Source organism: Ailuropoda melanoleuca, chromosome 12, assembly GCF_002007445.2.
Source record: "Ailuropoda melanoleuca isolate Jingjing chromosome 12, ASM200744v2, whole genome shotgun sequence".
NCBI lineage: Eukaryota > Metazoa > Chordata > Mammalia > Carnivora > Ursidae > Ailuropoda > Ailuropoda melanoleuca.
The window spans coordinates 33528657-33544642 of record NC_048229.1 but is presented as its reverse complement, the minus strand read 5'-3'; the positions used below and the strand labels follow the sequence as shown (position 1 = coordinate 33544642).

Below are 15986 nucleotides of genomic sequence, written 5' to 3'. Positions count from 1 at the left end.
CCAAACAGCTAATGTTTTCCCAGCCCTTTCCATGGATCAGGACCTGGCCCGGATGCCTCACCCAGGACCCCCTCGCTGAGCCCTCCCAGCCAGCTTGCTCAGAGAAGTGGCTGTTGTACGAGCCTGGGGCATACAGGTAGGGTCCTGCCCATCGTACTGGTTGGGTGGTGACTCTGACGACACTCCTTCCCCCTCTGTTTCCAAACCTGCACGTTTGTGGAGAAGGGGCACTGGGGGAATCCTCAGGAGCATGGTCCTTGGCATGCAGTAGGAGCCAAATTAATGCAGCTGTTAAGACCTTTCCCCCATCTTACAAAAGTGGAAATTGAGGCTCAGAGTAAGTTCAGAGCTGCTCAGGGAACCAAGAAAATGTTTGCAATCTAGAAAAATTGGGGTACCGTGTTCGTAACAACCAAAGAGTGGAAACAACCTATGTGTCCATCCACTGATACGTGGGTTCGTAAAATGTGGTGCATATGTACACGGCAACGTTATTCGACAGTGAAAGGGAAGGACGTACCGACACAAGCTACAAGGTTCACACGGCTGAACCTCAAAAACATTATGCTAAGTGAAAGAAGAGAGTCGCAAAAGACCTCATGTTTATTCACAAATAGCCAAAGTATGGAAAGAGCCCCCATGTCCATCCCCAGAAGGATGGATAAAGAAAACGTGGTCTCTCCACACTTCGGAATAATATTCAGGCTGAAGAAAAGGAAATCCTAACCCTTTGTGACAATACGGATAGAGCTGGAAGACATTCTGCTGAGGGAAATCCACCAGTCACGGAGGGACGGATTCTGCACGGTTCCACTTCTGGGAGCGCTCTCAAATGCTCCAACTCGCAGAAGCAGGTGATGGCAGGGTGATTCCAGGGGAGGGGGCCCCAGATTGTACGGGGAGTTGTTTAATGGTGATATGGCTAGTTGTACACAATGAGTGAGCTGCAGAGATCGCTGTGCAACATTGTGCCTCTAGTGAACGATACTGTGTCATGCACGTAAGGGGCTGGCTTGGTCAGAGAAGCGTGTGCCTCTTGATCTCGGGGTCATGAGTTTGAGCCCCATGTTGGGTGTTGAGATTACTTAAATAAATAAAACTTTTTAAAAAAGTGTTAAGAGGGGGCGCCTGGGTAGCGCAGTCGTTAAGCGTCTGCCTTCGGCTCAGGGCGTGATCCTGGCGTTCCGGGATCGAGTCCCACATCGGGCTCCTCGGCTGGGAGCCTGCTTCTTCCTCTCCCACTCCTCTGCTGTGTTCCCTCTCTCGTTGACTGTCTCTATCTCTGTCAAATAAATAAATAAAATCTTTAAAAAAAAAAAGTGTTAAGAGGGCAGATCTCCTGTTAAGTATTCTTTTTTTTTTTTAAAGATTTTCTTTATTTATTTTAGAGAGAGAGAGCAAGCATGAGTGGGAGGGACAGAAAGAGAGAGAATCTCAAGCAGACTCCACGCTGAGCATGGAGCCTGATGCGGGGCTCGATCCCAGGACCCTGAGATCGCAGCCTGAGCCGAAACCAAGAGTTGGACACTTAACCGACTGTGCCATCCAGAAGCCTCTCTCATGGTAAGTGTTCTTAACACACACACACACACACACACACACACACACACACACACACACATACTATGATCCCATTTATATGAAATGTCCGAAATCGGCGAATCTACAAAGGCAAAAAGTAGACCAGTGGTCACCAGGGCCTGAGGGGGATAGACGGCTAAGGGGTGCAGGGTTGCTTTTGGGGATGATGACAATGTTCTGACATTGACTGGGGTGATGGCTGCACAACTCGGCGAATATGCCAAGGGTGACTGAATCAGACCTTCAAAGGGATGAATTGTCTGGCATGCAAATCCTATTTCCGTAAAGCTCTTTTTAACGGGGGTACCCAAGTCTGCAAAGAATACTGCCACACTGAGGTTCACACATCCTTTGTGAAATGCCTACAAACTGCAACCTGTCGTTCATTCCTCAACTCCTCTGTTGTACCTCAGTGACATTGGAAGTGTCCTCCTAGGAGTGGCAGTGAGGAGGGTACATCCTCTGGATGGTTCACCTTGGCCCCGGGCAAAGAGAGGCTAAGCCGTTCCCCAGAGAGGGGCAGCTTCCTGCCCAAGGTCACACAGCCCAGAGGCTCCAAGAGTCCCCACCTTCCTGAGTTCACATGTGGGTGAGGTTCCAACCCCAGCCCCAAAGCTGACCCCTGGCTGCCTCCTCCTTCCCACTTCTCAGGGAAACACACACACACACACACACACACACCAGGAAGCATCCATCATAGGCTGTCCAACCAGGCCGGAGGGGCAGGGGTCAGCAGGGAGGTGACCTCAAGTTCTCCGTGGGGACCAGGATCCGGCGGGACTGGGGGTGAGAGACTGGAATTTTTCCCACCCTGAGATTTTCCTGCATCAACCCAGGAGGGCGCCCTGGATGCCGCCGGCCCTGCCCCCAACCTCCTTCCTCTCTTGACACAGCTTCCCGGCTGAGGATGGATGGAGGGGGGTGGGGTGTGCCAAGGTGGAACCGCCAGGCCCAGGAACGAAGGAGAGGCACTTTGGGATTGACAAAATGAGGGACCCTGGCTGAGAGCGGCCGAGGGCCTGCCCCAGAGTCACGGGGCCTGGGGCCTCAGGGTAAATGGATGGCTTGCCTGCTTCTGGCCTGCGGGGCCTCCCTCATCCTCCAGTGCCCTGCCCAGGAGTTGGACCCCAGCCCAGCCTCGGGGCGTGTGAGAAGCCCTTGGCACTGGGCCCTGCCCCCGGTCCTTCCTCCCCCACACACTGGGGACTCAGCCCTTCCTTGTGTTAAATAGAAACCTCTTTATTCTAAGTATCGTACATTCCTTAATACGTTGGACTGGGGCCAGACCTTGAGGTGAGGGGAAAGGGGGGGCATGGGATGCTTCTGTAGAGCCTTCCAAAACGCCACCCACCACACACTGGGCCGGGAGCTGGTGCTGGGAATGAGCTTCGTGGCCTTGGGAAAGTCCTTGCTCCCTCCGGCCTGTTTCTCTTCTATACGGGGGTGTAAGGATGGCCGAAAAGACCTCTGAGGATCTTTCCATCCCCGGGGGGTCTGTGGTCCCAGGCAGGGAGTCAAGAGGGGGCCCATACAGGAGGACGGTTTGTCAGCAGCAAAGATGGGGGGCACTGAGGTGGAGGGCTGGGGGAGTCTCAGCGTTGGGTAGGGGGCCGTGATGGAGACAGAGGCCGAAGCCGGGGCAGACAGGCCAAACCAGGCCTGGCCAGCCGGGAGAGGGGAAGGCGGCCCAGGAAGAGAGGGAGGCCGAGGCAGAAAGGTGGGCGGGGCACGGAGATGTCTGAGAAGAAGGCACGGTCCCGAGGGGGTGACAGGGCTCCCCCCTCAGATAGTTCCAGGTCCCGGGCCACGGCCAGGATCTCCTGGCGGGCGGCTGTGTTGTGCAGGCCGCGGATGTCGAGGAGGGCCGTCACGTGCTTCCGCCTGGGGGGAGAGGAAGGGACAGGTGCTTGGGGTTCTCTATGCCGGACGCACACCAGCCCACCTGTGAACCCCACCTGGCCCCCATCTGTCCCAGAACATGCCTTAGCTCTGGTGCCCCTTTAAAGCCCCTCTCCAGGTCCTTTCCCCATACTTGCCCCCCAGCCCTCCCCGTCCCAGCCCCCAGTCCCTCCCCATCTCTAGTCCCCCCAGACCCTCCTCCTACCAGCACGCCCTCCAGAACTTTGCTGCCAACCATTTCCAAATCCTTCCACTCATAACTGATTCCAGAACCCTCACCTCTCCACCCAGCACAGGAGTCTTCCTTTGCCCTCTGGTCTTAGCTCCTGATTAACCTTCAATCTTCAGCCCCAACTCAGCTCAGACAGCCTCCGGGCTTCCTTCTGGTCCCCTCACACCTGCTTGAGCTCCGGGATCAGCAGCAACCCTAACTTCATCTTCACTCGCAAACTCCAACACCCCCCCACCATCCCTCAGATGCTGCCCAGGAGGGCTCACCCACCTTCCCATCGGAACCCTCACCTCCCCCTCCCCCCAGGCCAGGTCTGGAAGCTTCTCCGCCACTGCAGTTCCACAGCCTGTATCCAAAACTAACTCAAGATCTGTCAGCCCAGAGCCCATCCAGGATGGCACCTTCATCCCCTTCATCACCCCTGACCCCAGCCCCAGAATTGTGCTCTAAAATTAACGTTGGGGGCAGGGGGCCCTCCCCTCACCCAGAAACTCTGTCTCAAGACGAACTCTATTTTCCAACCCTTGCCCTTAAATCTATCACAACAGAGCCTTCCCTTCACCCCCATCTCAGCAACAGATGGCGGGGCCAAAACTCCAGGACCATCCCCACATTTCGCCTCAAGAGCCTGACCCTAACAGTCATTTCCAGAACTTTCATTTCAGAAAGAGTTCTGGGGCCTTCCCTACCCCCTTCTAGGCAGCTCAGCGTCTTCCCCTCCCCACATCCCCAGTTTGAAATCACCACTGCTCCAAAATTTGCTCATCCAAAAATGCGGCCCAGACAAGCTCCAAAGTCGGCTTTGGAAGCACTCCAAAAGCTCGAGAGCTTTCAAACTGAGCTTCTTGCTCAGAAGCAGATGCCAAGTCAGAAGCCCCAGTCCAGGAGGAAGGCTGGGACTCCCCCCCACCTCCAAGGACTCCAGGGCTCTGTGTCTTCCCAAGGACAGAGAGCCCCACACCCCAGAGCCAGAACTGTCCTTCCTGCATCGCTTCCAGAATCCTCCCTCTCCCCTCCAAGCACTCAACCCTGGAGCCTAAACCCTGCTGGGGCCTCACTCCCTGGTGTTATGGGGCTTCGTCTCTGGGAATACACAGAATGTCTTAGAGCTGAAGAGCCCTGCAGGACTGCCACCACCAATGGCATGGGGGGGTGGTGGAAATCAGGTGCACCAGCGTTAAGAGCCAGCCTGCCCCGGGTTCAAGTCCCACCTTTGCCACTTGCTAGCTGTGCCATTTGGGATAATCTGCTTAATTCCCGCCTGCCTCTAAGGATGCTTAGCATTTGAACAGCGCTGCCATTACTTGCATATCATTTTCTAAAATAACTTTTATTATAGGCCTTATTTATAGAGTGCGCCGATAACATGCTTTCTTAGGTCTGACATAAGGACTCAATAAACAAGACTTGGTCTTGGTCCTGCTGTCCCGGTGGATGACCAGGGTAATGCTGGTGTTGACCAAGGACGAGACAATTCCCCCAACAATCCTACGGGAAGAGTGCTATTATCTCCCTGGGAGAGGCTCGGAGAGGGTCCCACAGAGAGGAAACGGCCCACCAGGATCTGAGCGGCGCCTGCTGCTGTCCCAGTGCGTGTGCGCCCATGTGCCCGTGCGTGTCCCCGTGTCCCCCGTGGCTCCCCGGCTGGGCTGGCCCTTCCTGCCGCCGGCGGCCCCGCGCCCCCCTGCCCTGGGCTTCCTGTGACTGCCTGTTTGTTTGCGAGCCCTGGTGGCGGCGGCGGCGGCAGGAGAAGGAGGGAAATCGTATTAATAATGCCCTGGTTCCAGCAGGAAACGGCCGTCAGACACGCTCGCCGCCTCCCTCCCTCGCCCAAGAGCAGGAAACGCCGGGACGGATGCCAAGGCCGGGAGTCCTCGGCCTGGTGGCGGCGGCGCAGGCAACAAGGGGCCAGGCCGGCGTGGGGGTGGGGTGGGGGGCTCTCACCTGATGTCCGGGTAGTCCCGCACCAGCACCCCCACCTCCACCTGGATGCTGGGCGTGTCTTCCAGCTGCAGGACTTCAGCCAAATGGGGCACCACGGCGTCCAGCCACGAGGCCTGGGACTCCTGCAGGGGAAGGCCCCAGGCTCACACTCTGGCCCCAGGTCCCCCTCCCGGTAAACCGCACCCCTCCTGGCCTCCGTTTTCTCGGTAAAGCCGGGCAGAGGACAGGCCGTGATCAGAGGTTTGGAAGGATCTGGAAGCTTTGGAAATTTGAAGACAAATCCAATCTAAATGTATCTACCCCCAGCGTTGGGGATCATCAGGGGCTCGGGGACACCCCTCCAAACCTAGAGCTCGTTTGCAAAAGGTGACCCTTAGGGGAAAAGATTACTTGGGCGAGAGGTCTCCCTGCGTTCCCAATAAATGACACACCCTTCGCCCCCCCCCCCCCCCCCCCCCCCCCCCCCCGCCCCGCGATTCCAAGTACTGCAGACTAGAAAGTCCTGGAAATGCGGATGAGTGAAGCCCTTCCGGTCCTGCTGATTACAACTGGGTACAAATAAGAGTTGGTCGTTTTAAATTCTTGGATTTGGGAACGCCAAGATTCTTGTGTTTCTGTTGCATTTAGCTTCTCTCTGTGCTCAGGAGAACGGCTCCTGTTTTAAGGAGTGCGAGCTCTGCGCCAGGACTGAACTGATCCTAAGCACTGGGCAGGACTGAACTGATCGAATCCCCACCACCGGGCCCAGGGCACACGATGCCGGTTTGCGCCGGGAGCAAGCCGATTTGTACGCGCGCAGGGCCAGGATCAAAGTGTCACTGTGAACTGAAAGTTGGGTGAAGGCCTCCTTCTAAGCCCCCCGCCCGCGGCTATCGGGTCCGGGTTCTCGGGAGCCCAGGTTTCCCGCGGTCTCGGAGCCCCCCGCCCCCCCGGCCGCACTGACCAGCCGCCGGAACAGCCGCTGCAGCTGCGCCGCGTCCTCCCGGAGCCTCCCGGCCACGCGGCTGCGGGTCCGCGCCGAGCGACAGCGCAGGCGCCCGCGGAGCAGGGGCCGCACGTACTCGACCAGCGCCCGCCGGTGCAGCTCGGCCACCAGCGCCTGGGGACCGGGGAAGACGCGAGGGCTGCTGAGTAGCCGGTGACGCCCTCCCCGCTCCCCACCCGCCCGCGCCCACCCCAGGCACCCCAAGGGAGCCCCTCCCCTGCCCATAGGGGGCCGCGCCCGCTCGTCGCCCCCGGCCCCCAAGCAGCCCTCCCGACTCCCAACGGTGACCTCTGCCCCCTCATCCGCTTTCCGACACCCCCTGCCGGCCCCCAAAGGGTGCCCGGTCCCAGCCCCTCTCCACGCTTTCGGGAGTTCTACCTCCCAGAGGCCCCAAACGTGTGCGCACCCCACCCTACACCCCAGTACCCGCGGATCTGCCCCCGCAGACCCCGCGCAGAGCGCCGCCCGTCTCACCGGAGAGGGCTGCGCCGCACCTTGAAGGGGTCTCCCCCCTGCGGAGCGCTCCCGCTCCACCGCTCTCACGCCCATCCCTCCCCCGACCAGCCCTCGCACCTGATAGGGCTCATCCTGCATCCTGCGCAGGGCCAGGGCTTGAGCGCCCAGCGTGCCCACGATGCCATCCAGGGCCTCCGGGCTGTTCAGCCACTTCCGGCGCATCAGCTTATTGAAGTGGGGCTGGGTGGGACAGAATGGGGGGATGGCTTTAGCTCTCCTCCCTTTCCCCGTCTTTCTCCACTTACCAGTTCCACAGAGGAGAGCCAGACCAGTGCTGTGCCCTCCGAGGGCGCGCGGTCCAGGGAGAGAGACAGACCATCCCCAGAGCTGTTCCCAGAGTGGTCAGGGCTGGCAAGAGGGAACACAGGAGTTTAGGAAGCCCAGAGCGGATGCCTGAGTCAGCACAGAGAGTCAAGGAGGGCTTCCTGGAGGAGGCGACACCAGAGCTGGGGCCTGAGGATGGTGGTAGTTAGCCAGGTGAGGGGTGTGGGAGGGGCGTGAAATCCACTGGGATTTCAGAGGGGTTTTCATGTCAGAGGATCAGAAACAGGGTCAGTGTGGCTGGCAAGACCATCTATATAATTTGCAGGGCCGGTGCAAAATGAAAACAGAGGCCCTTGTTCAAAATTATTAATAACTTCAAGGGGTGCCTGGGTGGCACAGTCATTAAGCGTCTGCCTTGGGCTCAGGGCGTGATCCCGGCATTCTGGGATCGAGCCCCACATCAGGCTCCTCCGCTAGGAGCCTGCTTCTTCCTCTCCCACTCCCCCTGCTTGTGTTCCCTCTCTCGCTGGCTGTCTCGCTCTGTCAAATAAATAAATAAAAATCTTTTTAAAAATTATTAATAACTTCAAGACAGCAAGGGCAGGGCAGCAAAGCAAGCTCGGGCTCTTCCAAGCAGGGGGTCCTGTGTGACTGCCCGGTTCCACGGAGCCCTGAAGCTGGGACAGGTGACAGGGAGACGGGGAGATGGGGCTAAGTGGGTGGGTGGGGCTGGAGCACACAGGGCTGTAAGGAGCCCCAGCTTCCTCCTGAGGGCACTGGGGAGCCATTGCAGGTTCAGAGCAGATGGCAGGGTTCAGGCTTATACATTACAGAGATTTTGATGGCAGGGGCCAGGCTGAGGCAGAAATGCGGGGTACTGGAAGGAGAGGAAAGGGAGAAAGAAATGGGTAAGAGGGGTGAGGAGGGAGAAAGCAGAGCCCAGAGAGTAGAATTCATAGGATTTCTATGGGTGGAGGGGAGGGAGGCACTTGGATGTGATCCAAGAGTTGGGACAGGCAGTTGGATCTGGGGGAAGTGGTGCTGTGGTCTGGGTGGACCCTGGGGAATGTGAGGTGCTGGGGACATCCAGGGTTGGCTTCCATGGGGTCTAAAGCAGGTCCTATCCCACTCTGCCTGCATCCACTTCCTACTTTCTCATTCCAACGGTAACCTGGTAGCCCAGCTGTCTGAACCTCCCAAAATGGGGCCTTTTGTCGAAAAGCAGGTGTGAATTAAATGAGCTGATGCTCTCCCTGCAGCGCCGGGCTGAGGGCATGTCTCTGTTGCTATAAACCCTGTATTTTTAGGAAGGTATCAGCCGGAACCCGTGGTCTGGGACCGAGCTAAGCACTCTATAGCCGGGATCATTGCTTCCTCACAGCCGCCCGAGAAGCCTGGAATTCCTGTGTCCATTTTCCAGATGAGCAAACAGAAACCCCAAGAGGACCAGTGACTTGCCCCAGGTCCCCCTACTTGGACGCAGCACAGCCAGGCCAGGAATAAAGACTGTATCCCCTTCCCAGCACCCCCATCATCCCCCCACTCGCTCACTTTCCCGCACACACCTATCCATGTAGTCACTCAACAAACACTCTCTGAGCCCTTCCTGTGGCTCAGCCATGGGTGGGTGGGTGGCTGGGCACCCACGGAGAACGCTTGGGGGACACAGTGCGGAATGAGACAAACAAAAGTCCAAGCATTTGATCATCGTAAGCAGGTCCAGGGAGTCTGAATACTGATCTGGTATTTGCTGATATTAGGGAAGTACTGTTCCCTGTGTTAGGTATGGAAACGGCACTGTGGTTATGTTCGTTTAAAAAAGGATCTCTTATCTTTTGGACATGCGGGCTGAAGTGTTGGAAGATGATGACAGGATGTCGGGGATCTGGGGGCAGGGGTGGGGTGGGGAGGTGGGNCTAAGGCCATAGCAGAGTGCAGGTGGCCCTAAGTGCTTGGAGAAAAACATAGCAGGGAGCGGGGAAGGGAGTCTCCTCTTGGGGCTTCTATTTTATTTTATTTTTTTTTAAAGACCTTATTTATTTATTTGACAGAGACAGAGACAGCCAGCGAGAGAGGGAGCACAAGCAGAGGGAGTGGGAGAGGAAGAAGCAGGCTCCCAGCAGAGGAGCCTGACGTGGGGCTCGATCCCACAACGCCGGGATCACGCCCTGAGCCGACAGACGCTCAACCGCTGTGCCACCCAGGCGCCCTGGGGCTTCTATTTTAAATAGGGCAGTCGAAGGAGGTCTCAGGGGAAAGGTGACATCTGAGTCAAGGCTTGAAAGAGGGGAGAGGGGGAACGATGTGGCTGCTGGGGGGAAGAGGGGTCCAAACAGAAGGGTCCCCGAGTGCAAAGGTACTGGACTGTGTCTGTCGTGTGAAGGAACCACGAGGGGCTGGTAGGGCAGGAGCAGAGGGAGGAGGCAGGCGGGAGGAGGCGAGGTCAGGGAGGGAAGGGTCAGATCATCCAGGGACTTGGGGGCCACAGCAAGGACTTCAGCTTTTGCTCTGAGTGAGCTGGGATGTACAACGTGGATCGAGCGTGTGTTACAGCCAGGCACACACACACCTCTGTCTCATTCCCAGGCACTCCCACCTCTCTGCCCATGTACTCTCACCCACCTCCGACCCCACAGACTGCAGCCCCCTCTGGGCACATGCAGGAGCCCCGAGGTAAACAGGGCTCTGGGATCTAGGAGAGGCTGGGCAGGGATCTGGGGGGCCTCAGTGGGGAGGGGCTCCACCCAATCCCCAAGGTCCCTTCTGCTGGTGGCTCTCCATCCTCCCCTTGACCATATCCTCCCCCTCTCTTCCTTCCTGCAGCCCCCTTTGCCCCCCCAAATGACCCAAACAGGCCATCACCCCCTACTGCCTGCCTGCTTCCTGAACACTGAGTCATGGGCTGAAAGGAACTGCAGGTTGGCGGGGTGCTCCCCTGTCCTGGCACACACATACCCCTCCCCCCCGCCAGCCCCCTGCCTCACTCACCTGCAGCTCCTGGAACAGCAAGTCAACCAGGACTCGGTGGCAGAGCCGGGTCACTCGGTCCAGAGCACTGGCTGCTGCTTCCCGGGCTGGCTCACTTTCGGGGGGCCCCACCCGGGCCAGGCGCTCTGCCAGAGCTCTGTGGGGATCAGAGGAACCAAAAGTCAAGGAGCCGCAACATTCAGCTCAACTGCTGGGACCTCTCTCCCTCCTTAGATGGACTCTAGTTTGTGGGGCACAGGAGGGACAGGTCAGATGGGGAGCTGGGGAAAGTCAGGGGCTCTGGGGAGAGTCTGGGGGCTGAGCAGTATCAGGGGTTGTCTGGGAGGGTGGGGGGATGTGGAAACTCTGTGGAATGTGATTCTAAACATCTCTAATTCTGAAATCCTACCCTTCCCATTTCTCTTAATGATGACCTTCCATCACTGAAAGGACCGTAACCTGGTCTGAGGGCAATTTGGCATTTTCTGCCCAAAATTCCAGCAGGCTTCTTTCCGGGCATGTGTCCCTCAGGGTCCCCATATTTGTTGGAATTGACAGGTGTGCCAGGTTTTTCTCTGCCAAAGGGTAGAGCTGACTCTCCATTCATGGGGGACAGTAAATACATGATGGTATATCTAAACAGTGGAACACAGTTCAGATCTTAGTAGGAAATGTGGGAACTCCATGTGCTAACAGGAAAGTCTCCAAGCTCTTAAGGGGAAAGGCACAAAAGTGTGTTCAATAGTCTACCACTTGCAGGTTTTTTTTTTTTTAAGGAAAAGGAATAATATGTATGCACACAGTGAAATATGTTCACTTGTGAATATAGATGTAGTGTACACATGAAATATGCATATGAACACACAGAAATATGCATATGCATGAGGTATGCATATGCATGCATACACTTATTTACATGTATTTACAGGTAAATATATCAAATGCCCCAGCAGAGATATGGCAGACTCTAGCAATGAGAAAGGTGGGGAGCATGTAGAAGGGAGGCTTTGCACTGTATGCCCTATTGTATCTCTAATTTTGACCCATGTGAATGCATTCCCGATTTTTCAAATGCATGAAGAATGAGTTAATAAAAAAGGAGAGTAAGATAAAAAGGCAAAAAAAGAAATCTGTAATTCCTAGAGTGTTCGAGTCTGGCTTCTAGGTGCCTATAATTAGAACACTCCCTTGTTCCGATCACTCCAGAATTCTAGCGCTCTGTGATGCTAAGGTTCTTTCTAGGACTGCCTAGGGTTTTATGCTTCTAAGGCCCCATATGCCTGTCGCTCTGGGCGAGCTCTGGGATCCCTGCCTGGAATCTGGGCACCCCCCGTTCAGCTTGTCAGGGCCACTGGCCCTCTCCCCACCCCCACCCCCACTGTGTGCTCTCACCTCAGTGGGGGCCCACAATTGACGAGGGAGATGGTCCTGCTGATGTAGGTGTCAGGTAGCAGCTCCCGTACTCCTGGATGCTCGTGGAATCGCTCCACCCGCTGCTGGAAGCTGGGGAAAGGAGAAAGGGTGGGCGTGCGACAGATGGAGCACCGCTGGAGAAGAGTCTCTGGCTGGGCACTCAGCCCCGCAAAGCCTGTGATCCTCACTGACGTGCTCCTGCCCTTCCTTACTTGGTTGCCTTTCATCTCTCCTCTCTCTTTTGGATCCTGGGTACTGATGCCTCCCCACCCCAGCCCTGTGCCCCTGCCACCCCCCGCCCTATGTACCTCTGTAGGAATTCCGCCAGCCCCCCCAGGCAACAGTGGGCCATCCGCTCCCCAAACTCCTGGCTGATGCGGGGTGCTCGCTCTGTATGCTCTTCCAGCAGCTGCGGTCCATGGAGAGGAGAAGGGGTGAGGAGGGGGGAGGTCCTGCTTTCCCACCCGGGCACCATTCCCGCTGATTCTCCTTCCTCTTCCCGATCCCCTACCTCGCACACATCCTGCGCCAGGCTGCTGGGCTGGTCCTCCGTGCTCCCCCAGTACTCCGCATTCTCCTGCAGCACCCGAAGCAGGGCAGCGCGCGTCTGAGCCTGGAGTGGGAAGGTGGGGGAAAGGCAGGAGTCAGGGGAGCCTGGGAGCCTCTCCCTCCTTTTCTCCCCCACACCATGGTCCCCACACCTTAGCCCCAAGCATGTTTCGCTTGGTTCTACTCCTGAACTTGTCAAGGTTACACTGAGGAGGGAGGCTGGTCCAGAAAACCTCCCCAGCCCTTTGCATCCCTAAGTCCGTGATTTGGAGCTTGATACTAAGAGTCTGTAGTTTTTGGGGCGCCTGGGGGGCTCAGTTGGTTAAGCATCTGCCTTTGGCTCAGGTCATGATCCCAGGGTCCCGGGATGGAGCCCTGCATAGGGCTCCCTGCTCAGTGGAGAGCCTGCATCTCCCTCTGCTTGCCACTCCCTCCACTCATGCTCTCCCTCACTCGTGCTCACTCTCTCAAATAAATAAATAAAATCTTTTTTTAAAAAAGAGCCTGGAATCCTCTGTCTGATAGCCAGAGAGTTTGAGGGTCTATTGTCTCATTATTGACGGTTCTAAGGCTCTGGTCCCCAGGTTCTGCCAAACAATTTGCTCAAGAGTCAGATTCTATGATTCCAGAATTCCAAGGGTCTGGGATTCTAAGGTTTACGCATCTCTGGTTCTCTGGTCCCACGTTCCCTTCAATGAATCTGAGAATCTAGGTATGTTGGAGTCTGAGATTCTAGGATCTTAGGTTACAAAGATTCTAATTCCTATGGCTGAGGCAGGATGGCATTCAGATGGGAAACAGTCCTGTGGCCAGGCTGGGTGTTCATGGCTGGACCATTCTGCCGAGTGGTACCCATGCCGGGCCAGTTATTAACCACGCTGACTGTCTGCCCGGCTTGGGTGCAGAGCTTGCTCTGATGCCCTCCTTCTGCGAGTCTTTGGGACTGTGAGCTGAGCTTCTGTGGCTGACCTTGCTCTAAGATCTGAAGTATGGGAATGTATCGAACCTTTACTGATGCTCTCTATGCCTGGCTGGCTGCTTGCGTAGCAACAGTGAACCTAAAATAGAAGTGATCGGTACGGGCTTACGTTTCTGTGTCTTTGGGGCAGAACTCAGAAGTCTGCGGAAGAGGGAAATGGGAGTAGCAAAAGGGGGAGAGGAGACGCCCCTAAGCCCAGTGAGACCCCTCCCTCCCTGCAGAGAGCCCCCTGCTCCCAAGTCCCCCAGTACCTTAACGTCTGTGACACATTCATCCTCCAAGCCCCGCAGGGTGCCGGGAGACAGAAGGGGTCCCAGCTCCCCATTCTCCAGGGCTACCAGGTCCACCAGCCCTAGGACCTCTCTGGGAGTGGGGGAACAAGAGACAGGGAGGTCTGTGAGAGGGGGATCTGGGCAACTGAACCCCTCCACACCCAGTGTGTTTGTGACCCTGGGCCACTCCCTTCCTCTCTAGGGACTAGCTTTGCTCATCCCTCAAAGGAAGTCTCTGGAATTGTTGCTCCCCTGGCTCCAGCTCTCTGAGTCAGCTCCCTGATGAATGGTGTCCGGGCAAGACTTGCAGGGGTCAAGTCCAGGCTTGATGGTCTGGCACGCAAGATCTCACCCATGATCTTCACCAGACAGAAGCTCCCTCCCGCCTCCGCTCCTTGTCCCTACCACCTCACCTGGCCTTGGAGGCCTCCCCAGTCCAGCCCTCACTCCCCCGATACTACAGTCTTGCACACCTGGCCTGCGTGATACCATCAGTCTCCCTATCCCCCCCACCCACATGCACCCCAAGCTTTTGCCCATGGCATCTTCTCAGCCAGAAGCACCATCTTCCTACTCCTGCCCTGCCATTCCAGGAAGCTTTCCAGACTCCCTGTCCTGCCTCCGTCTCTCATAGGTGGTGTGAGAGTGTCCTTAACACATATTCCCAAAGGAGGTCGATGTCACTAGCTGTGGCTTTCCCATTCTTCTAGTGACAGCAGGATGATTTTGTTTGAGGAAACATCCTGCCCACTCGCTTGGCAACACGTGGTTTGGGTGTGGACAGCTCCCTTCTCCCTGGAGTGCGTAGGTGACCCAGTCATGGCTAACCATTCTTCATCCCCTGGCCACAAGAATGGGTACGTTTTAGGATCCAAAGTCTCGACAGTTTGAAGATTTTAGGATTGAGAATATCAATGGTGCTGAGGTATTAAGGGCTAAGGTTATAGAATTCAAGGGACCAAGAGTGTTACGGTCCTAACACTGGAAGGGTTCACAGTATCAAAGTTCTAGGCTCTAAAGAGGGGATGAGGCTAAGGTTTAGGATTTGAAGTCTCATTGATGCAAAGGGTCTAGGATTGAAAGTGTCAGTGCTCAAGTTCTAAGATTGGAAGAATCAGCAAGGCTACTGCCCTAGGATCTAAGAAAGAGCAGTGTAAGGGTTCTAGAATTCTGAGGGTCAACTATGCCAAGATTTTAGGGATATTGGTGCTAAGTTTTTAATATTTAAGGATTAGTGGTGTTAAGGTTCTAGGACTGAAAGGGTCAATGGTACAAAGGTTCTAGGATGAGAACGATCAACAGAGCTAAATTCTAGGACCAGAAGGGTGAACAGTACTGGGATTCCAATAGTATACGTGTCAATGATGTTAAGGTTCTAGGACTGGAGGGGTCCACAGCACTGAGCTTCTAGAACTGGAAGGGCCAATGGTGCTAATAGGTTCTAAGTCTGGAAGAGTGGGAGGTGTTAAGGTTCTAGGACTGTACGGATCAATGGTCAATGTTGCTAGGATTCTAGGAGTTTAACTGTCAATGATGTGAAGGTTCTATGCCTGGAAGGGTCAATGGTGCTGATTTTAAGAATGGAAAGATAACAATGCAAGGCTTCTAGAACAAGAAGGATCGAAGATGCTTAGATTCTAGGACTGGAAGGGTGAGCAGCGCTATGATTCCACGGGTGGAAGTGTTGAGATGCTGAGGTCCTCCGGCTGGGGGCGCTGAGGTTTTAGAACTGGAAGGACTGATGTCGCTAAGGGTCTAGCAAGGAAGGCTGAATAGCTCTCAGATGCTTGGATTGTAAATGTCACAGTGCTGAGGACTGGAAGGGTAGATGTGTTAAAGATGCAGGAGTGGAATGGTGCTTTTCTTCTAGAACTGGAAAGGTCCACAGTGCTAAGGTTCTAGGGGTGTAAGTGTCCACCATGCAAAGGTTCTAGACCTGGAAAGATCACCAGTGCCACGGTTCTACGACTGGAAGGGTTGGTGGTGCTACACGTCCAAGGGCGGAAGTGTGGATGATGCTGAGGTCCTTGGACTGGAGGGGTCCACCGGGCTAAGGTTCTCAGACCGGAAGGTCCTGAGGTGTTAGAACTGGAAAGACCGATGTTGCTAAGGTTCTAGCACGGGCAGGGTGGACAGCGCTCAGAGGCTCGGATTGTCAATGTCACAAGCGCCGAGGACCGGAAGGGTCAACGGTTTGAAGGTTCTAGGATTGAAGTGTCCTTAGCAAGTGAGGAGGCCAGGGCTGGGGGAGCGTGTGTTGGGGCGGGGGGGTTCTGGGCGACCCGGGGGCAGCCGGCCCCGCCTCACCTGGGGTACACCTGGTTGTGCCAGTGCAGCAGCGCGTAGCGGTCGGCCAGCGGCAGCCTCTGGCGGGCGGCGGCCCCG

At 56.0% G+C, this 15986-nt stretch overlaps 1 protein-coding gene across 1 annotated transcript in view; it reads right to left on the bottom strand.

The window, feature by feature from the left end:
• Nucleotides 1-1555: 1555 nt before the first annotated feature.
• Nucleotides 1556-15986, bottom strand: part of EXOC3L2 (exocyst complex component 3 like 2) — a 19868-nt gene continuing 5437 nt past the window's right edge. The window contains exons 3-12 of the mRNA XM_034639002.1: nucleotides 15909-15985; nucleotides 13581-13692; nucleotides 12313-12414; nucleotides 12110-12210; nucleotides 11781-11891; nucleotides 10410-10545; nucleotides 7215-7337; nucleotides 6600-6755; nucleotides 5657-5778; nucleotides 1556-3462 (exon numbers count right to left, since the gene is read on the bottom strand). Of these exons, the coding sequence (XP_034494893.1) occupies nucleotides 3174-3462; nucleotides 5657-5778; nucleotides 6600-6755; nucleotides 7215-7337; nucleotides 10410-10545; nucleotides 11781-11891; nucleotides 12110-12210; nucleotides 12313-12414; nucleotides 13581-13692; nucleotides 15909-15985 (1329 nt within the window). The 3' untranslated portion in view covers nucleotides 1556-3173. The remainder of the gene's footprint in view (nucleotides 3463-5656; nucleotides 5779-6599; nucleotides 6756-7214; nucleotides 7338-10409; nucleotides 10546-11780; nucleotides 11892-12109; nucleotides 12211-12312; nucleotides 12415-13580; nucleotides 13693-15908; nucleotide 15986) is intronic.